This window comes from Strigops habroptila, chromosome 1, assembly GCF_004027225.2.
Source record: "Strigops habroptila isolate Jane chromosome 1, bStrHab1.2.pri, whole genome shotgun sequence".
Lineage (NCBI taxonomy): Eukaryota > Metazoa > Chordata > Aves > Psittaciformes > Psittacidae > Strigops > Strigops habroptila.
In genome coordinates, this window is record NC_044277.2 from 139,787,073 (window position 1) to 139,813,120 (window position 26,048).

At 40.2% G+C, this 26,048-nt stretch overlaps 2 protein-coding genes across 4 annotated transcripts in view; one reads left to right on the forward strand and one right to left on the reverse strand.

Annotated features, from left to right (window-relative positions):
* Window positions 1–3,074, forward strand: part of TGFBR2 (transforming growth factor beta receptor 2) — a 59,520-nt gene extending 56,446 nt beyond the window's left edge. For all 3 annotated transcript variants that reach the window (XM_030499900.1, XM_030499907.1, XM_030499917.1), the window contains one exon: window positions 676–3,074. In XM_030499900.1, coding sequence (XP_030355760.1) covers window positions 676–855 — 180 coding nt within the window. In that variant the 3' untranslated portion in view covers window positions 856–3,074. The remainder of the gene's footprint in view (window positions 1–675) is intronic.
* Window positions 3,075–14,544: 11,470 nt separating this feature from the next.
* Window positions 14,545–26,048, reverse strand: part of GADL1 (glutamate decarboxylase like 1) — an 83,113-nt gene continuing 71,609 nt past the window's right edge. Inside the window, 1 exon segment of the mRNA XM_030503748.1 lies at window positions 14,545–16,489. Coding sequence (XP_030359608.1) covers window positions 16,316–16,489 — 174 coding nt within the window. The 3' untranslated portion in view covers window positions 14,545–16,315.

Consider the following 26,048-nt stretch of genomic DNA (forward strand, 5'->3'; position numbering starts at 1 on the left):
GTTTAAGATAAGTCCTACTTAATGGGCTTTTAGTGTCATAAAGCAACGCACACAATTTCCTGGCAAATACTTCATGTTTATAAAATGCATTTACAGAGATGCAACTGTGTTTTGTTCCTGTAAACATATGCATCAGTATTGAAATGAAGGTTAAATAGTTACATCTGTGAGTGACGTGTTTAAGTGTTTGTGGGACTGTGGCCCATATTTGCACATAGATTTAGTTGGTCTGCAAGGAATTCATAAAGGGCTTATGTAGGGCCCGATATTGCTGACAAGCAGAATTTCTTTTGAAAAACTCAAACAGAATTCACGCACACGAAGGCATGGGTTAAGTGGGAAGTCACGTTATCCATGAATTCTGATCATATTTATTAAAAGAAAAATGAAAACTACTGGAGTCTATAACACCAGTTCAAAGCATCATTGTTCTTGTTACAAAGTATCAGAACATACATTTAGTACCAACTAAAGTGCTGAAAATACTGTAGTAGGGTTTCTTTCAAAAAAAAACGGAAAGCATGCTCCCAGGTATGTAGCAGCAGAGCCCATATAACACCTCCAGGACACACATGAATAACTCCCTGAACTTCAGAGGGCACTAACGCACCTAACACACATGGGCTTTGACAGTGACTGGCCCTATCACGTCTGCTTTCTCTGTGCTCTCTGCAGGGCATCCAGATGGTGTGTGAAACTCTTATTGAGTGCTGGGACCATGACCCCGAGGCCCGGCTCACGGCGCAGTGCGTTGCGGAACGCTTCAGTGAGTTCAAGCATCATGACAAGCTCTCAGGAAGAAGCTGTTCGGAGGAGAAGATCCCTGAAGATGGCTCTGTGACCACCGCCAAGTAGCATGCACCCGAGAGCTCCGAAACGGAGGGAAATCACTCCTAGATGCGTTCACCTTGGCAAAGGAAGAAGTCTCGATCGCTGACTTGACTTGCTTCCTGGAGGACTGAGGCTGTCACTACTCCCTTTAGGCTCTGGCTCTGGGCAGGGAGATGTATTCATGGGAATTAAAAGCTGGGAGTAGGTGTCATACCCTAGCATTGGCTGCCGGCATCATGTCATAGGAGGAGCTATGTATGTTAGCACTTCCTCAGGAAATGGGATTTGAAAATAGCTAATAACATTATGCACTTTATTAATGCCTGTATATAACTATGAAATTGCTATTTTTATATATATATACATATATATAAAATGTGTGTGTATGTATATATATATCTATCTATATATCTATAAACAGCCATGCTCTGAAAAAAAAAAAAAGAGTTCAAACAAAAACAAGTGCTTCCAGAAAATTACCGGTGTGTTGGAGATCCCGCTCCCTTAGGGTTGGAGCCTGGGGAGACTGGCATAGCACAACACCAGCAATTGTGCACTAAGCGCTCTGCCAAAAAGATAGGAATAATATGCGATAAGAAGATGGCTTTCAAACCATGTGCAGTAACCACCTGGCTGTGGGCCTGCAGTTCACAGTTGCAGGAGCACTCTCACATAGGACAGGTCAATTTGGCTTTGCAGTTGTACCTACATGGTCCAGTCTGCAGCACATCTTGGAAGGTTCAGGGATGCCTTTGCCCTCTCACCTTAACCCAGACATCCTCAGTGTCCCAGAACGGAAGTGCAAGGAGTTTTGGTCCCTCTCAAAACTGTTTTGATATCTGTTTTGATACAGAGTTCATTAATGTTATATGTTTATTGCTTTGAACTCAAGCTGCTTGCAAGCAGGTTGCAAAACATCAGCAGGATGAGTTTTTCCCTCCTCCCATCCCCACCCCCAAACCATACGAAACAAGACAGGGCCAGCAATCCAAGCAGATGTTTTATATTTGCTGTGCTTTCTGAGCGCAGGCAGTACTGGTTTTTTCCATTCCTTTTACCTTGATTGTGTTGCTGTAAGAACAAACATTTTTTTCCCTATACATCATGTGTAATTGCTTGACACACCGCAGTCTGAGTGTCTTCTGTGTTTTCTAGAGAAAAGTAAAGAATATGGCTGGAGCCTTTTGTTTTTGCAGAAGGACCTTGGAGGCAAGGAAAAGCTCTGTGGCATTAGGTTAATGGCATATCCTGCTGTCAGCACTGCTTGCATATAGGGCAACTCAGCAGTTAACAGAAACAAACCCAAAACCCAAGAAAGACAATTCATTACAAAAGGATCCCTCAGACACTGCTTGCATTCTTTCAGTTCTCCAAAATGTTTAAGGCAGTTGACATCACATTTGGCCTATACAAATGGCAGCAATGTGTTTCATAAGTGCTAATAGTTTTGTCTTCAGGAGTTTTGCAATGATTTTTCCACTTTTTTCTTCCCTACGGCATCTAAGCAGGCCTTGGAAATTAGAAATTCAGCCAGCACAAACCAGTCCTGTACAGATGTAGCTGGTGCAATTTATTAAACACATTTGATAGACAAACAGTGATATTTCTCTAGAAGACATTGCCGTGTAAGTCAATAGAAATCATGCTTATTCAAATAGGAGTTAAGGTTTATGTTGACAAATATTTTATTTGAAATGGTTTTGTATCTGCTTTTTTCTTTTCCTTTCATTTTAACCAAACTACTCAGAAATATTTAAGCAGAGCGGGGCAAAACCTCAACAGCTACAGTGGAATTCAGAGGATATTATGTCAAATTTTTTAGGGAGGGGATGTTTTTCATAGAAATAGGGAAGCGGGCAGAGGCAAGGGCTGCGAGCAGGGGCTGCAGGAGCAGGGTCCACTGCCCTCTAGCCATGCACCTCGGCTGCCCGAACTGCAGCCCGTTTCTCTTCCTTCATCCATGCTGAAGGTCAAGGAATGGTGTCCGGTAGTTCCTGACAATACTGACATTTTATGGGGGTTTTTGTACTACTACATGTAAAGGACAATTTTATTCTTTTAAGGAATATTTCACCTGTACATCATGTATGAAATAGGAATGTGAACAATATATACCCTTGTATATTGAAAGTTTCAAGCACTTAACTTGCTTTGTAAACTGTTTGGGGGGTTTTGGTCTGTTTTGTTTTGTGTAAATCAAATGTTTATTGGAGCAAATAAAATAACACCGACTCCAGTTTGTCCTTCATTTCCTAAAATGAATTGTATCTTAAAATGATTCAGGCCCATTCCTTCCCACCAGAGGCCTGAATGTCATGATCAGTGTGCCCACTGGCCTTTGCATGTTTCTTTTGCTAGTGACTCCTTCCCCCAGTGTCCATCCTGCCCTTCAGCAGAACAACATTAGCAGATACCCAGACCTGCTGGCCCATTAGCCCCTGTGTTGTAAAAGCTTCACAAGTCTCAGGTGGGGAGAGGGAAGGGAGAAGAGAGTTCACAGCTGATGCTCTCCTGCTTTTAGGTTCCTCAGCTCTAGCTGTAGACATGGCACTTAAGGAGATAATTTAGTGGTGGACTTGGCAATGTTAGGTTAACGGTTGGACTCAATGATCTTAGAGATCTTTTCCAACCTGAGTGAATCTATGATAAGGCTGTAGTTAAACCTCAGTCATTTTGGTGCTGGTATTAAAGTGAGACAGAAGACAGCCCACTGTCACTGAGAAGCGTATGATTAATATGCTTATGCCCTGCAGCTACTGCTGTCCACTCAGAGCTTTCATCTTTTTAAGGAGACACCCCTCCCATGAAATACATGCAGAACACAAACATCACATAAACAGAGAGCCCAGTATCTCCCTCTCCCCACCTCAAATTGCCTTGAGTGTGACTTAGGGTTGAATCTAAGCCTTTACACAGGTTGCAGACCACCAGTGTCTGATATAGGCATCTGAGACTCTCCAGGCATCACCATTTTTTTCAGGCATTGTATTTTGGTGCCAAAAGCTCCACCAGAGTTCATGCTTGGCTGCACTGAATATCTCCTGAAACTTCATGTATGGATTCCCCAAAACCAGCACCCAGGTGTCTTCATTCATGAGTTGAGCAGAATCACAGATAACTGAGGCTGGCAGGGACCTCCGGACCCTAGGCAAACCTAGCATCACTGTGGTCAGCCCCAGCATTTGCTGGTGCACTGGTGGCACTGGCCACCCCTCATCACTCCCCACTGCTCGCCACATATTGGCAAAGATCTTCAAGCCCTGTCATCCTGTTTACACTGGCTTAAAGCCTAAATCCTTTGGCATAACAAAGCAAACTAGTGTTGCAAAATCAAATATAAAAAGTGTTAAGAAAATGTGGCAGACGAACTCCACAGATCTTTCAGTCTTGAAGTACATAATATCCTTGAAATAAAGTACACTATACCCTTTCGATTATTTTTTCTTTTCAATTAAAGTTTTTGCCCATCTTTGCCTAAATATGGTATTCAACATTCTTCTGCAATCGGCTCTTTATTAGCGTGTCAATCAGCCTTTTATTGACATGGTACACAGCAAGGAGGCTCCAGCTGTGCGGTGCAGAAGGCAATCCTTGGGTGAAATACTAAACCATGCAATGGTCTAAACTGGATGGCAAAGTTTCCTGGCGCAGTCTGTCTCAGTGCTAACGGTTTGCATAATTCCCAGCACAATGGGATTTCACCCCCTTTTAGGATATGCTCCACTGCTACTGGAATAGACATGAACAATGAAAGAAGAAAAAACCATGACCCAGCTCCTTGAGGGGGGTAAAAAAGAAAAAGAAAGGCATTGAGACACTGTTATTCTGAATGCTCCTGGAAACAAAGTGGGCCACATGTAGAGCACCTGCAATATAGTCATCTTGTCAAGCCAGCTGTGCTGGGACCTAAAGGCTTCCTTGGCTTCGAGAGGAACATATTGATTAATTTATTTCCTGATCCTTAGCTCTTTCTCTCTTGTTTGCTTGCTTTGCTTGCTTTGCTTGCTTCTTTTTTTTTTTTTTTTTTTGGCATTACATTTTTAATAAAACACTGCCTATGGCAATTTTTCCCTCCAGCCACAAAGAAGATGGAGTTCTGTTCCAGACTGTCTGCTTGCTGTTCCTGAATGCAGTTTGGCTGCGTTGATGCTGCTTATTACTTGGCAAACATTCATGCAAGTCTGTGCACACCATGTGCGTGTTCAGAAGGCTTTTGCTGGGGCAGTGCCAAAAATTCTAGTCTCATCCTGGGTTGGTATAAATGATGCACCTCACTGCAGGATTTTGGGGTTTGAGGGTTTTTTTAAGGCACCTCTTTCCTGCTGGGTTACATTTCCCAGCATGACCCACAAGACCCAGCTGGCCTGAGCCCATGGAGTCTCAGCCTGTCTGTCTGGACCCTGTTACTTCACTATGTCTTGACCTATTGGCAGCTCTCACGTATTTTTGACCTCTGGCAGCTGAAAGGCCTTTCTCATGGGCAGAAAGCTAAGGAGAATGTCAGTGATTTGTTGAAATATGGCCAAATTGTGAGGCTCCTGAAAGGTCCAAACTCAGGAAATACTAGATTTTAAACTCCTGACTAAGGAATGCTTTGCACACCATCTAATCACTTCGTGAAGGGGCAAAGGCAAAAGGCAGTTCATAAACTATCTATCTGTTGTGAATTATTTGCTCAGTTATAATGGCGATAAGCCAATCTCTTCAGACAGTTCCATCTACTTTGCTAAATACTTAAAAAATCTAATGGTCACCTGATCAAGTCGGCAAGATTAAAGTCCCACTGCTGACATCCCTGTTTCACAAACGTGGTGCACCTTGATAGCAGGTAGAGCAAAGATCCCTGGCATTTCTTCCCCAGTTAGCCATCTTGTGTGTGTCACAGGAGGGACTACTCACAGCTGAAAACACTTCCCCTCTTCCTTCTGTGCTGCAGCAAGGCATTCCTGTGGAAGAAGAAATAAAAAGCAATTCACCTTGCTCTCTTTTTTCACCCATCCATGGTTTCAAGCGCAGGCTGCTGTCATGCCCTCCCTGCCACTCCTCTTTTCCTCCCAGGTACCTTCAGGTGCCTGAATGGGGGCTGTGCAGTGCTCTCTCCCTGTGCCTTCCTTCCTGCCTCCTCTTTTAGATCAGTGTGCTGGTCTTTCTCTATGAAAGCAACTCACTGTATTTGTGTTTCAGAACAAGACCTGCATCAGAGCTGTACAGTGAGCTACAGAAGTGGAGCTCCTCACCCACTCCGACAAAGCCCAAACCCAGCGCTTTCTGTCTTGCACAAATCGCTCCAGAAATAGACTTCTTTCTGTTAGAAATATGTGAGGGTCTTCATGCTTCAACTTTGCAGGAGACCATTTAAGGTTAAAAAATGTTTTACAGAATATATTGATTACATCTAATTTCTGCTTTCTCTTGAAGTGAAAACTGTCTTTCTAGTTCTCAAATAGAAGACAATATAAACTTCTCCTGAGATAAACATCTGTCTGTGGCTGAAAATGTTTAGCACTTAAAGGCTGACTTCCTTATACATTTATGTGATTGCTGAGAGGATCTCTGCACTCACCTTGCAAGGCTGTCTATGCTATGACTACCCAGTCAAAGAAGATTATAAAAATATTGATATCAAATTGGGAATGCATCATTTGGCAACATATAAGCAATGCCTCCCCAGACTCAGAAGTGACAAGGGTTGTAGCTTCAGAGATTGAAGTGAAAATACAAGGCCTACTCCGGGCTTTTTCAGTGCATCATTGCAATGATTGTCTATGAATCATTTAAAGTAAAACACTATTTTTTGAAAGAGCAAAGCTTTTCATACAGGGTATATGAATGCCTGGAATGTCAAAAACAGTGTTTCATCTTTGATCCAACAAAACTGAACTAGACTGTCAGAGAAAAGATCCAGCAAAAGAAAACACAAAGACCATCTGCTCATACCACCAATAAAAATAGCTACGCAGCGCTGCCGCCAAGGAGAATTGTAACTTGCAAAACATGGGTTAACAGACAGGGCATTCAGGAGCGGCCCGTCCATAAAAGAGGCACTTAGCAAGTGAAAGATGATAACTGCCGATACTCGAATTCAGCCTTATTTCTGGAAAGGTGAGGTTTGTTCTTTTGGTGAAATTAAAGCCAGGGTAGCAATTCTCTTCAGCCAAGATATTCACTTTCCATACACTATCCAGTGCTCCTGGAGGCAGAAGCAAGTAGGCCATACTTTTAATTAGCTAAAAAGGTTTTGAACAGGCTATAGATAACAAGACTTTTAATTTTCTAGTTGTTAAGCCTCGTAACTTTTGCACAGAGTTGCTCATGAGCTTCAGCTACAACCCCTTTAGCTCATCTAATCCCCATGTGAGAAGCAAGAACAGTATTTCTGTAACATGACAATATCACCTATGCTTCAGCCTTACCTCTGAGGAGGAGTTTGCAGAAGCAACTTGCAGGGGATTAGACTGAAATTTTTCTTGTAATACGTTGAATGGCACAGCAAAACGGACCTGTATTTTAAGGCATTAAGGGTATCTCCCATCAAGCAGCAGGTTGTTTAGTCTAAGTACTTCTGGAAAGGACATGCAAGCCTTATTAAATAAGGGGAGGGGAAAAAAAGGCGATTTCATTTTAATGTAAGAATGTTAACATTTATTTGCTTGTCTTGAAATAATTTCTGGAATGGTTGCTTTAAGAACCTAATCTTAACAAAGTCATAGGAAATGGGAGGAAGAATTTAAATTAACTTACTTCATCCATTTATAAATTGTTTAGGTTAATCACAGTAAACCAAACAGGATTTAGCCATACTTAAACACAGCCTTTGCTCAAGTATAAACTGTTTATTATATCCATGACACACAACCAGACAAAATTAATTCCTGATTTGGGAAAGAGTCTAATTTGGTTTTATTAGCTCTAGAGGAAAACATTTTGGCAGAAGACGGTTCACTTTTCAATGCAGAACACTCTCAGAAAAACTGAGAGTGAGCAAGTGATGCAGCAGAGTCTCACCACATCTTCATCATCTTCACCACATCAGCAGGTTGGCCTAACATTCGCTTCTACGGCAGGGCAGGCCCTTCCCCGGTGGAAGCGGGATTGTGCATGGAGCCATGAGGGAGACTGAGAACCAACAGCAAACAGTCAGGGAGATGAAGCCTGGGGAGATGAAGCCTTCTCCGTGTGCTTTCCTAGGCTCTCATTAAGACCATCCCTTCACACCACTGTAACACTGCTGAGGTCATAGGGATGACTTCAGCAATTTGACCTGTTATGTCTACAGAGTATAGGCAGATCTTTAACATGGACAATGTGCTTTTTCCACCAACATACGATGAGTGCTCATAGACTAGCTTAAAGGCTGGTTGTTCTTTTCTTTACGTGTCTTCACATTAGTGCTTATGATACAAAGTAATTGGTTTAAAAATCCTACCAAGAAATACAATGGACTTTTACAAAGACATTTTTGCCTTTCATTTTTCCAAGGAGCATTGTAACAATCCTTGGTGAGTCTTGATTGCCTTGTGGGTTGGCTAGGCTGGTGCTCTATAGTTTTGCACTCCTTGCCCTGCTGTGCAAAATCAAGCATATTAGCTTCTAGAAGAGATGGAGATGTATTTCAGGGACAAATGCATGAACTAAGCTTTGGATGCAGGGTCAGACAGGTCAAATGGTGATGTTCATCTTTTTTCATCTCCTTTTCTATACGTGCAGCCAATGCATTAGCAATTGGAATGTATGAATGCCAAAGAGCAAATGACTCATCATCATAGCAACACATTTCTTGCTTGAACCACACATCTTGACAATAATAAAATTATTAACGTAAGGAAATTAAATGTTCTGATGAATAACTTGCATATGCTTACGACTCCATTTTGTTATAGTTTATGGTAATAACTGCATTTTTAAATACCTGCTTTAATTGTCTTCCAGGAGTAATTAAAATGAAATTATAGGTATTGTGAGCTGCATGTAGTGCTTTCATTAAGACAATAATTATGGGGGAAGGGCTCCTAATTGGGCAGGGGGAGGAGCTCTTTTTTGAAAACATCTTATGCAAGTATCTCCTACATGATTGCCGCATCAGGCTCAATAACTTACTTAACTTACCATTTGAAAGGGGACAAGATGAGCTGAGGAACCCATTCAGTACCCTGTGCCTCAGAAAATTACCAGGAGTGGGAAGAATCAAACTATTTGAAGGCAACCAGAAAACAATGAGGAAACAGTAGGGGTCAACATGGATTCATTGTGTTTGAGGGTTTTTTCCTACAGAGCAGGAAGTCTTGTAAAATGGAGAAGATATAGATACAGTTCACATCATGTGTCTTGAGCTTAGAAAGGCTTTTGACATCACCTCAAGTGGTATTCTTGCTAGCAAACTAGGGAAATACTGCCTAAATTCAAGTACAAAGTGGGTGCAAAGCTGGCTTGAAAGAGATAACAGTTACGATGTAGTTCCCTAGGAGGCATTGAGTGTGTTCCATAGCAACCCGAGTCAAGCTCCTATTCAGTATTTTAAATAATACCTGAGGTGATGGACAAAAAAAATGTATGTTTATTAAATCTGAAAACTGTATCATGCTGTGAGAGGCTGCAAGTGTGCTGCAAGATGGGTTGACAATTCAAATTGTTCTTGACAGATTGAATAAATGTTTTGAAAAAACTGTTCTTGACAGATTGAATAAATGTTTTGAAAAAACATGAGCCTCTTTAGTGGGAATACTTACAAAGGAGTAATTAAGCATTTAGCTATCTAATGGGGAAAATACATGTAGAGCAGTTGGCCAAAGAAGCTGTAGTGCTCAGAGTGGATCACAAACCTGACAAGAGTCAGTAATATCTTGCTGTTATGAAAGAAGGTGACCACCACACTGTGATGTATAAACAGCAGTACAAAGTGAGCCTGCCTCTCTTTTAAAACCTGGTAAGGTTTCAGAGAACTGTGCTGTCTTGTTTGGGCAGCAGAATAATAAGAAGACTTGCAAACATTGCCTCTTAGGAAATGTGGGAGCAATGACTGTAATGCAGGACTAGGTAAAAAGATAATTAAGGGACAATAAGATAATAATCTTTGAACATTGAGAAGTTGCAAAGAGGAAAAACATGTGTTGGACCTAACTGTGGTGGATAGATCAAGCACAGCAGGGAACATCTAGATTATCCATTAAGAAAACCTCATGGGAAGGCTGCAGGAAGTCAAGCATGACTAGACAAAGGTTAGATACCAGTTCTCTGGTGCTACTGATCCTGTATCAAGATGGAGGTCCTAGCATTTTGGTGACATCTTGCCTTTCCTGGCACAGGGGTTGCAGTTCTGTGTTCAGTCTGTGTCTCCAAAGGTCTGAGTTCAGGGTAATCAAGAAGCTGAAAATTTAGTTCAATGGGAAATTCCAAAATGTGCTGGGACATGGGGGCAGGACATCCTCTTTTGTAACTCACCACAGAACATCCATATTTCTCATGGAAAGGAAAATATTTTAAAAAACCCCAGGCATTTGGATTGCTTCAGAATATATTCAAGCCTGGAAACTCAGCACTCTGAGGTCATACAGCTTAAAAATGGCTTGCATGCACCTGGCTCCATTTTTAATCTTGGTAAAGAGCAAGCATAAGGAATTGCTGCTCAGCTGAGAGGCTTGGAATTGGGGAAATGCATTTTTCATGGCACTCCGAGCTCCCCACTGCTCAGCTTGGAAGTTCCAAATACAGACTGCCGTCATGGGTTACACCACATGGAAAATCCCATCACAATTAAGCAAGATGACAAGAAATGATCACAGGTCTGCATGTATTTTACTAAAGTAAATTGAAAACCAATGTTTTCACAGGAGGACTGCTTAAAACAAAGCAACATTTTCTGACTAAGCATTTTTGTCTGAAAAATCCCAAGATGCTTTAGTTCCAATTCCCTCCTCTGCCACATGTGAGACGTCCAGGAGAGACATCCTGTGTTTCACACAGATTGGTTACCAGAGGACACACCAGTAGATGGAGCACACGACAAGGCAGCGCTACTCTTTGGCTCTGTAACACTAATTAATATTCTCACTGTTCACTGCTCACAGCTTGAGGAAACAGAGCTGGGGGACAGAGGCCTGGACCAGCCACCGAGTCTGCTGCCAAGCTAGGGTTTCCTTGCTGCTATGATCCAGATGAGAGGCTAGATCTGCTTTGATGTTTACCATCGAATTTCTTGGCTGGCTGACCTTATTTATACGGCATTTAGGTTTAACTCATACACTGCTAATTATGCCATCGTTGTACTTATACCCACAATTTTCTGTTTCCCAACTGATTAGTACATCCCACCTCTAACCAAAAAGTTTTTGCAGCATTTTGCAAATCCGCAGAGAGTTTGCACTTTGCTTGACTGTGTCTCTAAAACTTCCAACATAGCTTCCTCAGCAAATTCATGAACATATATCTGATCTTTTTGAAAAGGTTAGTGATGATAGTATGAAGTTAGATTAGCCCAGAATCAATACCAGCATTTGAGTGGTATCTTCCTTTCACCAGCATTTGTTTTTAACTTTCACTAGTTAGTCCTACCTGCCTTGTATTTTTCTGTCCTGCTTCCCATCTTACGTAGGTTTTCCCAAATGACACCACATCAAATACTGTAAGAGTCCAGTCTAGAAAATATTTTTTTCCAGAAAGGTCTCTGGTTAGCACCATCTTTCTGCTAAGCCCATAGCACAGTATGTCTCTTTCATTCACTGTTGTCTCCTAGAAGTGACTCCTTCAACAGTTTTTCTATAAACCAGAGTGCAAGTTTTCACAAAAAATGGAAGTTCTTTGTGCATAATTCTTCTGTGAAACAGGACAACTTACATTTCTTTCTCCCACCCTTTGTCTTATTTAGTTTCCCAGGGCCAAACTGGTCTTCCACACTGCACACTACACAGTAAAGTCCCGATCTTGGTGTTGCCACAGTTCTGACAGGAACAGCGAGTGATCATCATCTGAGCATCTAGACAAATCCATTGCTGAGAAAGAGAAGGCAAAACGTCACTCAAGATGCCAACCTGAGTGCTGCTTTTGTTTCAGCTTTCAATTTATCTTCCCCCTTCTGCTACTCTGGCATTTTCCTATAGTGCTAAATACTGAATATCTCACTCTGGAAAAATGTCCTGGAATGGGAGAGGGCACAGAAACAGAGCAAGAGTAAAAATCCTTATCACTTTGGCACGAAAGGGGCAGGATGCCAGTGCCAATGCTTGCCAGATTTAAGAAGTCACTTGCCAGAATGACAAGCTGGGTGAAAGTTTCTTGGGAAACAGTGCAGTGCAGAGGGCAATATAGACTGCACATTTCCAAAGGCAAATGTAATTTTCCATAGGCCTCTGCTACTTCATGGCAGTTGCTTTCATCATACACTCCTTTTTTAAATAGCTACGTAGAAATTAACATTCTCTGAATTACTTGAAATAAATTACTTCATCAAAACAGAATATCTGTGTTTGACAGAACTATTAAGGGTCCATGTTCTTCACTTCCTATTATTTGCTTTTATCCTTCAAAAATAAAGATTTTAGTGGGGTCTTTCTAAATGAATTTTAAAAATGTGATTGTACATGTGCTACTAAGACTTAAAGTGGTCATCTCTGTTGGACTTTTTTGAGATTACCCTTTCAGCATCCCTTTTATTATTGAGACTGCCTTAAAACAGACTACCCTGATATACACAATCCTTGTTACTGTGCTAGAAAGTGTCCTGCCTTCTGAAAGGGCTTGTCTAGGATGAGTGGATGAACCATACTATGTTGGGGAAGATTGCTCCAGTGTCAAGGTATACACAAGTCTTTTGATGACTCCATGACTGGTACTGCTTCACCACTCCACTCCTGCAGCATAGCCATGTGGCGCATTCACATACATGAGATTTAGCAGAGGTTAATCATTCTCATAACCATTGTTTCCATCTGTGGGTTTGCCTTGAAACCTTTGACATTCTCTTTATTGTACCTCTTGCTGTGCAAATTTCCTTGTTTTGTTTTGCTTCTGAAAGTAATTTTTGGTTGATTATTGTGTAGTTACAGAATTAGAGTAATAACATCTAATTGTACATCTGAAGCAAAAACATGTAATTGTGGGAGACTAGATTCAATTTAAAGAAAGAAAACCCCTCCACCAGGGTTTCTCATGGTTTGCACAGTGCATTTGTCAGGCAGTGCTGCTTTGATTGCATCTAACCTGCAATTAGCATGTGCAATTAAGACATAATTAATATGTGCAATTGCATTATTTCAGGATGTAACAGTAGCAATATTTAGCAGTTACTGTAATAGACACAGTGCTTATAAGCTGAAATGATTTATCGGTATTTACCAATTATGCCACAGGAAGGAGGGCAGGTGTGTGACTGAGCCTTACCTACAACCAATTTCCAGGATGAACATGCTTCATTCTCCCATGGAAAGCCCATGAAAGTAGCCAACAGGGAAGAGAGGCAGGGCAGACTTAGCACTGTTGAAAATGTGGGCCTCAATTGACACTTTCAGCTTACCTTTGGCTCATATGTGACATAATAGGAGAAAGCAGACTTAGCATTTCGTATTTCTGAATTATTCTCCTCTGCCTTCGACATTTTAAATCAGTTTTGTAAGCCAAATAATCCTGCCCAAAGATTTGAAAAGAAAGATTATTTGAGCATGAACTAATGCTGTGATCTCTTTGTATGAGGAAGTCTGAAGCGCATAACAGGTTTTTACATGCTCTTACCTGACATTCTAGAACGCAACCCTACCAATTCTACCCATCTTTTCTTAAAGGACATTTCTTGTCCTTTAAGGGTCAAATGATGTTTGAAAAGCATCTTAATGCATCATTGAAGGATACAAATGAAAATACATTTCAATTCAGTTTCACAGAAATAAAGATAAATCTGAATTTCTAGGCACAAACCTTGAGTAGATAAACTGAGATGTTTTGAGTGCCAAACTGCTGGTGTCAAAATTAAAGATCCCAGCAATAAAACTCAGGGCCCAAACCAGCAAGGATTTCCAGTTAAATCAGTGGGAGTTAGAAGTACTAAAATCATACGTTACAAAACTCTATTGATAGCGTTCATCATCTATCACAGAAAATACCATTAGAAGTCCTGACACAAAGATTACTTGATCCAGGCACGATAACTTGTGTGAGTGATTTTGCATATGGACTCAGCACAAAATGCCCAAAGTTCTCAAAAGATGCATCCACACAACTAACAGCAAAAACTGCCTCGGCATCCTTTCTGTCTAAATATTTCCTTCCTTTACTATTGAAAAATGATTATTAGAAGTAGACACTAGAAATAACAAACAGCCAATTGATCAGCTTATACTGATTTATACCTGCATCTCACTACTTCCAGAACTTGGTTTAGCATCCTGAGGAATGGTGTTTGTCAGTAACTAGAAGCAGCATCTCATAGGTCAATCCTATCTAACTAGAATAGTAAAATAATAAGTAAAATGGCCACTTCTGCAAAGACAATTTAGCTTCTCCACTTAAAAGCAAGATAAATTGTGACATATTTTCATCCAAAATATTTATTAAAGATGGTATGGGCACAGCACACCAATAAACCACATTCTGAAGCAGCGTTAAATAGGTTTCACATTTTATAGCTGTGCTGGCAGTTTGTTGCTTCTCTATCTGGACTGCCTGTAGGTACCTTCTTTATACATATCTCTGCAGGTTTTGATTGACAAATGACAAACATAGCCTGCATTTGTGTCACTTACTTCACTTTTTATTAAAATCACCAGCTACAAAATAGACATTTTATACATACTAGTCCTAAATAGCCAACTATGAGAAAATGACATTAATCCTGAAATGAGACCATGATATAGCACACCTGGGACATGATAAGGGGTCAGAAATAATAGGAAATATATGGAGATTAGATTAGGAACTTACATCACACTGGAAGGTTAACCTACACCTCTGAAGAAATCAGTGCACATGTTGATCAGTGACCCATTTTCTGCAAACACTAAAAAAGTTCCATTTTGCTCTCATTTATATATATTATAGCCACTACTGCTACAGAAAGGAACTGTGTTGTTGCTTCAGCCTGACATGTGCGGTAAGTATCACAGTATCTGGACACAGAGAAATATACTAACAACATAAGGAGAAACAAGACGGTAACACTTTTTTTTATAGTAGTGGTGTCACAAAACACCATGGACCAAATTCTTAGCTGATGGGAAGTGGCATAGCTCTGCCTGAATCAGAAAAAATCCAGTACTCACCAAGAATCTGGACCATAACCAAAACATCCTGCCACTGCATTCTGTCCTACCCTTCAAGGTCAAAAAGGAGAAGGAGGAAGGGCACCCCTTGAGTGCTCTGCACTCCACCCAGCCTGGCTGGGAGGCTAAATAAGCCCAACAGCCCTGAATTTAGTTCCAATCATGATAGCTGGTGTAGCCAGATGCATAAGGCAATAAATGATACAGGAAGTAATTTTGCTATATTCTTAATACATAGTCAACATGCATAAAAAATAGATATCTTTCAGGTAAATATTCTTTTTTCTCTGTTATAATTTTAAAGTGCATCTAAAGCTGCTACATAAATCTTTACACTTTAAAAATAGAGGAAAGTGAACAGCAGTTCAGAAATGATAGGTAACTCCTGTTAACAAAAAGGTTAAGAATTTCTAAGTGCTATTCCAATATTCTCAGCCCTGCTAAAGTGGTGGTGATATTTTGGTTGAGCAACACTGGCAAACACTGGCTGGGCCCAATGATTGTATTTCACAGAATTGCAAAATCCTGTAGGTTGGAAGGGACCTTAACAGGTCATCTAATTCAACCTGTTCAAAGCAGGGTCAATATTGGTTGCCTGGGGCTTCGTGCAGGGGGTCCTGCAAACCTCCCACTAAGCCCTATTCTACTGCCTGCCTGTGCTCACAGCAGAAAATCTGGGCAAGCCATCTAGTTGGAGTCCTTGAAGAACTCTTCCTATAAGTCCACAATTTCAAGCCTTATCAGTGTGATTACCAACCAGACCTCTACCCTTAAACATATACCAAACTAAAATATTGACAGAGTAGACAGAGTATTAACTAGTATTTTAAGGCTCACTGAGCTAAATCCACTCCTAACAGTAACTTCAGAGGATTGCTTGTGTGCATGAGTGATCAGTTTGAGCTACACTGTGCATAGGCACCCCATAAATAGCTGCTCTCTGTGGGACATAAACACCACTTTCAGAAGTGCTCCCTTCTTGAGGAAACACTTCCCAGAATGGCAGCAGCGGTGCTGCAAGCACCGGCCTTCTCCAGCCACTTTCAGCCCCCATCAGCAAATACTTTCCTGGGAAGGGGTGTTCTACCTGCAAAGCTCTCAACATCACTCTGTAAAATTGTAGTTTCCAAACTATATGTCAATCTTTTCACTACTTTTCACAAAATCGTACCAGAATGCTGCTGCCATTCTCTCTCCATAAATATCACAGGCGAGCAGCGCCTGGTGCTGTGGAGCTACAGCTACAAGTCCTTAGCAAGCAGTTCAATTTCATCCAGCAGGAAGTCCATGTCCTCTCGACTAACTTGTGGGCTGATCACCACCTGGCGGAAGAAGTTGACTTTGCCCTGGTGAGGCTGGTACCCAAGCATCATGCTTCCCTTCTTCATCATCCTTTCTTTAATTATAGGAGCAACCTGAAAGTAGAGACAAAAAAGTGTTGATGTCGCACTCAGAAATACAGCAGATTTGGGCAAGAACTGTATTTGGTGACTTATGAAGTTTTTTTGAGGTGTCTGTGTTTTGCATCCCTTGCCTGCCTTCCCATTGCCTGCCCCAAGAAACAGAGAAGTTCAGAGCTGCAGGTTTAGAGGCAGACTGTACCCTAAGACCCTCAGAATCAGAACAATACCTAAACCCCTCAGAAGCCTGCTGCTCAAGGCATTCATCTGTGGCATTGGAAATCTTGGCCTAAAGTCCCTAGTCCTCCTGACTTAGATCATAGGTTTGAACTCAGGAAGAACATCAGCTGCAGCTGGCTAAAGGCAGGGTTTCTCTCCTTGTGCTAACTAGGCTAAGCCTGACTATTCGCCCTTGATGGCCCTTCTCCCACCACATCTGCAAAGCAGCTGTCCTCAGAGGACATGCTTCATTGAACCCCTGTGAAACAAGCTGCCAAAGAAGTCAGTGTGATGCAATAATAAGGGAGAAGGCCTGGTCCTGGAGCATAAGATTTCATCTCTTAGGCTGAAGATGTAAGTACCATCTGGATACATCACTCTTGTATTGAGTGGGATGAAATTTCAGGTGTCTTACTGCAGAAAAAAAACATGAGTAAGACTGGCAGAGTCAGGTCCCTATAGCTGAACACTCTATCTCATCCCAGCAGGGCTATTAACCTTGTTCAATTAATCTTGTGCTTAACTTTTTAAGCCTGTGTGTAATTCAGCATTCTCGTCTTTGAAATCAGTCATAAGCTTAAATGCATTGCTAGATTAACTACTCTATTCCTTGGAAGACAGAATTCAACATAAGTAAGTATTTTGATAGAGGTAGTATTTTTAAAAAAGTGTTGCATTATTAAAATACACTAAAATATTAAAATATTACTAATATTACTAATAACACCAGTGTATTTCAGAACAGTGTGTTCCTTTTCTTCTTTTTGTGACGGTTTGGCTTTGAAATAAGCAAATAGCTGTATCACCTAACCTTGGTTTCTACATTAATTTATTTCGGCTCTAAAAGTTAGTGTCAGAAACTTCCACCTGATCTGCAAAAGAAATATGATGATGCCAATCTTACCTTAATAGCTTTATTTTTACATGACATATTTTAGAAGGCAAGTCCCATACAGTTTGCTTAGATAGAAACAGCTAAGGTTTTCAATACTAACAGCCTAGCTTTCCCATATATGTTTAGTGGTACATATCTAAATTACCATTGTTTTAAAATGTATATTGAATTCAGAGAAGTGTTTATGGCTCTAACTTAATCTGCCTCTCTGATTACGGTTTACCTTTGTGATAAAGCTATATGTGGTTTATTTAGTGGTTGTTTTTTAAACTATGAGAGTGATGGAGTCAGAATTCTAATGAAGTCCAGAGTGTGATATCAGTATGAATTATGCACATGAAAGCAATTAATATCCTTCCAGACTGCAATGTGCCATCAGAATTTTGGGGTTTGCATATTGCTGCAAGCATAAATTGAGAAGTAAGTTGTAAAAGTAGTTCTGATAAGCATTTGGAAAACAAGAAGTTAACAGTGAGGACAGGAACACTCAGAATTACAACAGAAATGTTAAGAGGCATACTGTGATACCTTAAATCACATTCAATAGCACCTTTTTGCATAAAATCTAATGTGGAGCTCCAGGTGTGCCTGCTGCATAAAGATCCTAATGAAAGCTACCAACAAAAACACAATTCTGCTGCGTATCTGCAATACATCATTTAGAAACAGAAGTCAATCAAATATATCCCTAAACCATTACACACCTGGGTTTCTGTCTGCCTAGCAAATGATTCAAGGATTCCTCAATTTTCTTAGTTCAATATCACTTCAGACTAACCTCATTTAGTCCATACTCAAGAAAAAACAAAACAAAACAAACAAACAAAAAACCCCACCAACCAACCACCACCAACTGCTTGGATAGAGATGACAGCTATTTTGCATAACACAGGCGCCTTTTCATACCCTGAAAAGTAGGTACTCAGCAAACAATCCTCCTCTCCACTGCAGATCAAATATTCCAAACTGCATCCTAACAAACTGTTGAATGCAGCACTGAGAAGTGCTAACACTGGGGCAAAATCTGAGCCTTATAATTGTTCTTGCACAAATTGCCAGTGGTGGAGTCAAATTGGAAGACTCTTGGTTAGCAATGCTCCTTGTTATGCACACTAGTGCATGGACCTGCAAAACACATTCTCTTAAACAGGGAATAATTTTGGCATGATAAAAATTCTCCTACTTCTCCTACAGTTTGCGTGTGTTGAACCCCTTAACAGCACACAAGGTTATTAAGAGCTCTGCTCTTCCATTTTTATTCAAGCCAGCTATGGCCTGATAGCAATGACACTGTGACAATGCTCAGAAGACATTGCATCTAGGAGGCATTGTGCTGGGCACCATATACATACAGAACAGAAAAAATTCCTCCACTCCTGTACTTGACAAGAACCCGCAAGCAACTTCTGCTCATGGAATAAAGACACTAAAAGAGCAAGGGGAAAAGCAAATTCTTCTCACTATAGTTTCTCAAGCTCATCTGTAACATTCAAATCCCTATGGAAACTTATAGGCTTTATTGATGTTCCATCAGAGTTATTTCATCTTTTGTATCACACTATTGATTCTCTTCATCTCAACACACAGTGCTTCACAATCCATCATCCCAAAATGTGCAGTAGCACAAATGGAGACCATGAAAGCAAAAATATTTGGAGCATCAGTAATTTGAGGACTGTAAATATACTACATTTCAGTAGGTCTTCTCTCATGGAAAGGAAAGGTAGGAAAAAATCTCACTTTCACCACCTCATTTATTACCTCATTTACCCTCCATTCTAATGAATTTGTCCTCTTAATTTGAAGTGCATCCATCCCTTTGTGAAGGCAAAACAAACACCTCCTACTTAAAAGAAATAAAACTGTCTTATGAGCTTTTGATGGGATTATTATTTTGAAAGATTTTTCATTAAGTATTTTTCATATTCTATTTGCTAACGTGATGCAGTCAGTGTAACAAAACTATCAGGAATCCCATCCACAGAAAGCAGTAAGGAACAGAATATATGCACAAATACTTAAGTACGTGTCTCATTCAAAAGCCGCTAAATGACACATGCATGCTAAGGCTTGGACTTGAGGAGTACAGGGTATGATGGCTAACTGAATGTAGAAGTAGCAGAAAAATTAGAACCTAAGGAATTTGCCTATTGAGGAGTTCAATTAGTTTAATTCCCACTGAAGTCAATGAGACCTGAGGATGCTCAAATATCAGAAAGAGCTGCACAGTCCCATTCAGCATAGGCTCCTTAGAAAACAATTTAGTGAGAGTGAGCTTGCTTCACCAGTCCAATTATTCTACTGCAGAACTTACTTCAAATTGTAAATCTAATTCTTTATGTGGCCTGTCAGTGGAGCGGTCTCAGAATTTTAAGTGTAATGTATCCTAAACCTGAAATCCTCTTCTTGCCCTTGCTCCCTTCTCTTCCTTCGTACCTCTGGCCTCCCCTGAACAATCCATCCTGGAGACTATTATTTAAAACACTCACTACAGAAGCATATTACCTATCAGACATGTCCTTCTTCCACCTACAAAGGTGGGGAGGAGGTGCAATGTGTGGAATGCTGCAGCAGATCTGCATACATTGCATTGCGCCATCAGAGGCGCAGGGAATGGCCTTACCCAAGGACTGATGGGTGCATCACAGTCTCCCCATACGCACCTACAAAGAGGCTGTAACATCTCATGCTTCCCTTACTATTAATACCAGAGGTTTTTAAACTAGAGCAAAAATTAAATAGTAGTTTAGCTCCTTCTCCATCTCCCTGGGTGACAGAATAATCTCTTCTCCCACTTTCAGCCAGCACTCAGACACACTACAAACAACAGGAAGTTTTAGCCCTAAAGTTTAAGCTGTTTCTATCAAGCGTCCAGACCACAGTTGACCCACAGATATATTCACATGGAAGATATCAATGTTCCTTCCCAGCACGTACACACACACACAGAGAGTAGTGTGATAAGGAGGCGGTTTGAACTGATGAATTACCCAGTGCACTGGGAGGATCAGGAAAGCAATCTCCCTCTCCATGTCTCAAGTACCCTTGAGAAGAGTGATTCTGCACAATCATACCACAGGCAATACCTTAAAAAGCACTGTGTTCCTCCTAATAGGTTGGTCAATGGCATTCAACACAAATTCCTCCAACACTTCAAGAATTTCCATGAAGGTCAGGCTGTGACCACATAGCACACTTCAGCAAACACCATTAAAGACTGACTCATCAGTAGAGTTGAGCACATTCTCATCAGAAGCAGCATATATCTAGTGTTTCCAAGAGCTAGTTTCCAAGTTTGAACCCTTAAAATCTTTTCAGATGACTTGATGAATCACCAAATTGAGATAATTTCCTCTTCTTCCAGCTAGCAAGACCTCCAAAACTATTCTCACAGTGGTCAAGCTGTTTTTAAGCCTGTTTTTTAATCAAAGAACAATTTTCTAGCACATTGGTTTCTTGTGTGAAGTGAAATCTCCAGAGCAGCTCTGTTAAATAGGTGATGTTCCCACCCCACAGCATGGCATTACACTTTGGAATTCATCCACTGTAAGCTGCTTCCAGTTGAACAGTATGGACATTTGAAATAAGAATTGGTTTGTAAAAGTTTATCCTAACTACCAAAAAAAAAAAAAAAAAAATAATAAGATAACCAGGCGCCTAGCTTTTTCAAATCACACAATCCCATTAACTTCTAAAATACATACCCCACTATTACCAGCCTATAGTTTGAGTCTCATACATAGTCCAAAATAGCTGATGTTCTCTGATGAGAAGAGACAGAAAAGAGTAATGTAGCTCTTCTGTTCATATGAGGTAAATCTTCTGAGCCCCCAGCTGCATTAATGCTGCTAGGTATGGATAGCCAAACAAGTTTTCCTAAAGAGAAGCAGAATTTCCCAACAAATATGCTATCTTGTTCTTCTTGCTGAAATAAAGAAATAAGCACCTACTGGTTTTAATTAGCCTCTATTTTTCTGCTCTAATGTTGTCTCTGACAATTGCCATTAACAGATATGCTGAAAGTGCAAGAAAGCTCAGATCAGGCAACTGCAGAGTAGCTTGCTGATAATGGAAGACTGTGACCAATCTTGGTTATAAATCTTTTTCTCCATGACCTCCCCTAATCTGTAAGGTATTTCATTTTAGACCTAATCCAGTATTTTCAAACTGTCCCATCACAACTGATTTTCTATGCCTCTGACACTTTACCTCTGTTACCTGAATGCTACTTGCACTGCTGTCATTCTCACAGACTCCAGTTATATTAGTCTAGTTATACCAGACGTTGACATACCACAACAGCTTTTCCAAACTGTAGGTTAGAGGCTATACTCTTTAAAAGCAACATTCTGTAAATTTTGTATTTAAACACTAAGGCCACAGGAATGAGCTGCAAATCAATAACAATGCTGGGTAAAAATATTATGCTAAGCAATGAAATTATGAAAATATATTGCGGGAGGGGTGTGGAAGTGGATTGTGAATTTCACAAATAGCCCAAGTGAAAAGATAGCATTAGCCAGAAAAATAAACAGAAAAGGCTAAAGGTTTTCTAAATTTTTGAAACAAAAATATTTTGAGTATTTGTTTCAAAACAGTGTTTTCAATTAAAACTTGAATTTGATTGAAAATTGACCCATTTTTATTACAGACAGTAGAAAAGAACTAAGGAAACCAAAACCGAGCAAACTGCTCCATTTTAGCTTGTCTGAAAACAAAAAATTCTTTCTGGTCAACTAAAACAAGAATTGCTTCCAGTTTTTTAACTCAATGGTCAAACCAAAAACTCCATTATTTGCACAACCATGAATATGTGGGATCAGAAGTGCTGACACTGCTTAACTGAAACATCTTTAGAATTTTTTGGCCCTCAGAAAAGACAACGTATGAAAAAATTCGTGAGATTGCCTCTTCTGTTGGCAAAACTTGTCTGGAAATTCCACATGAACAGCTTCGACTAGTGTGGATGACTCTAAATGTGCTAGCCCAGCAAGTACTACAAAGTCAGAACACCTATAAAAACTGGTGTTAATACTGGCAAAGGCTATCAGAAACATTTTTCCATATATTTTGAACAGTTCCCAGGTCACTGAGCATCCTTGCAACACAATGCTAAAGAGTTATTCTAGCTGCTGGCAGCAGTGACTCCCAGTCATCAGACCCCATTCTGCTCCTCCTGAAACTAATTTCAGAATTGCCATGGACTTCAGTGGAAGCAGAATGCAATTATCTAAATTTCCTCTGTATGTGTCTGCTTCAGGTGGCAGTTTGCAAATAGCCTTCAGCTTTTACTAGAGAAAGCAACACTCGCAGTAAATCAATAACCTTTCTAGGGATCTGCAAAAGCAGGCTAGACAGTATTGGAAGGACAGGAGCATATTAGCAGCTCCAACTATTTCTCTTCCTCAATACAGCCCTGATGAAATTTTCCAAGGTAGTGAATACTGCACTAGAAATTGGCTGAAGATTTGTAGCTAGAACATAAAGAAAGTCGCCCTTCTGACAAAGTGAAAAGATCATGATTTCACAAAAATGGAAGACACATTTCGTGTTCTTGCCTCAATCATTCCTTGCAATGGAAGACTCTCTCATCTGAGCACAAAAATCTATCTTGGCTCCCCCAGAAGGGGTGAATTTTCATTTGGAAATTTGTGATTTTTACTTTAAAAGCAACTTTTTGCTATTTGAGGTCTGTCAAGTTATGCTTCCTGTCAGAAATGACCAGTTTGGATTCAGGTATGTTAATAAGGAAACAAGTATTGTACATCAATTGCCACCAAAAAAAAAGTAAATAAAACCTCATTAATGAAGTATTTTGACTCGATTTTAAACTTTTACATGTGGGCTATTAATTTCAGTGGGTCTTCACATCATTGTTTCTTATCTTCTTTAAATGATAGCACAATGGTTTAAACACTGGATACAGACTCAAATAGGACTGGTCCGTAACCCTGCCAGAGGCTGTTTGTACAGGTTATAGAATGGTTTGGGTTGGAAGGGACCTTTAAAGATCACCTGTTTCCAACCCCCTCTCCATGGGCAGGGACACCTTCCACTAGACCAGTTTGCTCAAGGTCCCATCTGGTAACATGTTTTCAAGAGGTATATAACTTTTCAGGGCAGTGAAGCATCTGTGCGTTCATGCATCACATATTGGTGAGTGTTGGTCTCTTCTCCCAAGTAACAAGCAACAGGACAAGAGGAAACAGCCTCAAGTTGCACCAGGGGAGGTTTAGATTGGGTATTAGGAAAAAAATCTTCACCAGAAGAGTTGTCAAGCATTGGAACAGGCTGCCCAGGGAAATGGTTGAGTCACCATCCCTGGAGGTATTTAAAAGACCTGTAGATGTGGCACTCAGGGACATGGTTCAGTACTTGGCAGTGCTAAGTTAATGGTTGGACTTGATGACCTTTAAGCTCTTTTCCAACCTAACCGATTCTCAGATTCTATAATTCTATCTATTGTAATCAGCCCTCATACCCTTATGGGTGCTCTGTACAGTATTATGATATATATTAAATAATTTCTGTGTCAAATAGGTCTCAGAAATATCTGTCACAACGTATCTGCTGCTGCATTTCCCAGTGTGACTGCAGAAGATAAGTTTGATATCAATGATACCAGTCAGTATTAAAGTAAGAACAGTAGCTGACATTTTAATATCGATCTTTGGATACAATACAAGTGAACAAAACACTTTGCTCTGTTGGTTGTAATACAAAACTAGTTAAATACTATAAATATTTGGACGTAATAGTGCTTTCAACATATTATAACACTGAGAAAGTATATCCTCCATTGTTAAATATCTTTTCTTGCCTTTTGCTGCAACATCAGTTGTTGGCTTTAAAACAACCGGCTTTTCCCCTTTTGGTGATAATTAAAAACAAACTCAGACCATTTGTCAGCTGTCACCCCAACCGGGACAATCGAAATACCAAATATTTGCACACCCAATCACAGCTTTGTTCCTGTAGCCAAGGCACTCTGTAAAACCCAAACATGTTTTTCTTTTGTCTAGGATTTGTTCTGGGCCCACATCCCTAAACCACTAATAAATTATTGCCGTACACTATTGCGCCAGTGTTTCCCTTGTGCCACACCAGGCAACAAAAGGAGAAATAAGTGCATTTGTCAAAATAGCAGTAACCACTTCCACATTCTTCAGAGCAACTAACATATCAAAGGAGAACAGATGCTGCTGTATTTTTGTCTCAATACTGACATTGCCCATGCACCTTCAGCTTAGGGCTGTGCAGTATGTCTATGCTGCCATATTCTGCACATCATTTTTGCACCCATTGCTTTTTTCTAGAAGATACACTAATGAACCCCACAAATCACCAAAAATGACCTGACTAATAGGGGATAGCAGGCTGGCTTCCAACTTTGATTGCCTTAAATGACTTTTCTAGCCAGTCATTTAGGCAACAAAGAATAGCAGTCAGACAAAAGCTAATGGCAAAGTTTACACTAATGGTAAAAGGAGGAGCCAAGACAGACAGCACCCAGAACAGAATCAGCAGTTGAAGATGTTTGTGTATGTTTTTACTTACAGCTAAAATGTACATTTGTGAACAACACAGTTTTCCAGCTGCACAGACCATGTCTTCTGTCTGAGCACATATGGCTTTTCAAGACAATTCGTGTGGATTTCTTATTATTTTTCTGTCATTTCTGTATTGCTTTACTGAGGTCTTATTACAAGCCATGCGCAAAGTGTAGGCGTTAAGAAAACTCCAAAGGCTAGCACGCAACACTATGAATCCAGCGCTCTGATCTATTTAAACAAGAGTTGAACACTACTGGTTTTATAAAAACAATTATTTTAAAAGCTTTCATAACACACACAAGGTTCTTCTGTGCAACATTTGTAAAGTTACCATTTTAGTGACTAGGTTTTCCAGTCTTTCAACCCTGCCAAAAACAAGCTCCCCTTCTACATCCAGGATGAAAGGATAGCTTGTCACCTTGAAAGCAAGAGTAATTACCAAGAAAAATATCCTTTTTAGTTTGTTTGCAGAGGGATGAGCTTCTGTTCTACTCCACTGAGGGGAAAAAAGAAGTCACAGTGCAATGTGAATGTCTGTGGCTGGGATGAGCACTTTACAATGGAAAGATTACATTATACAGTGACACAAATTAAAAAAATTTACACACTTCTGGTGTAGAAAAAGAAATGTCACTTCAGAAACTTGGAATTATTCCCAACTATTAAGATCTTATTTACTACTTGCACAAATCAGCTTCTGGCACAATGTAGCAGCACCTTCTGAATTTGCATTATAGTAAGGATTAAAGAACAGTAATGTATGTTCATTCATATTGTTTAACCAGTTCTAAAGAAAAATGAGTATTTCAACAGAACTATATATCCTTTCTGTCCTTTTTGTTTGTTTGTTTCTCTTTAAAAACATCATGATGACTTTCTTAGAGGGTGCTTACAATCTTGCTGGGGA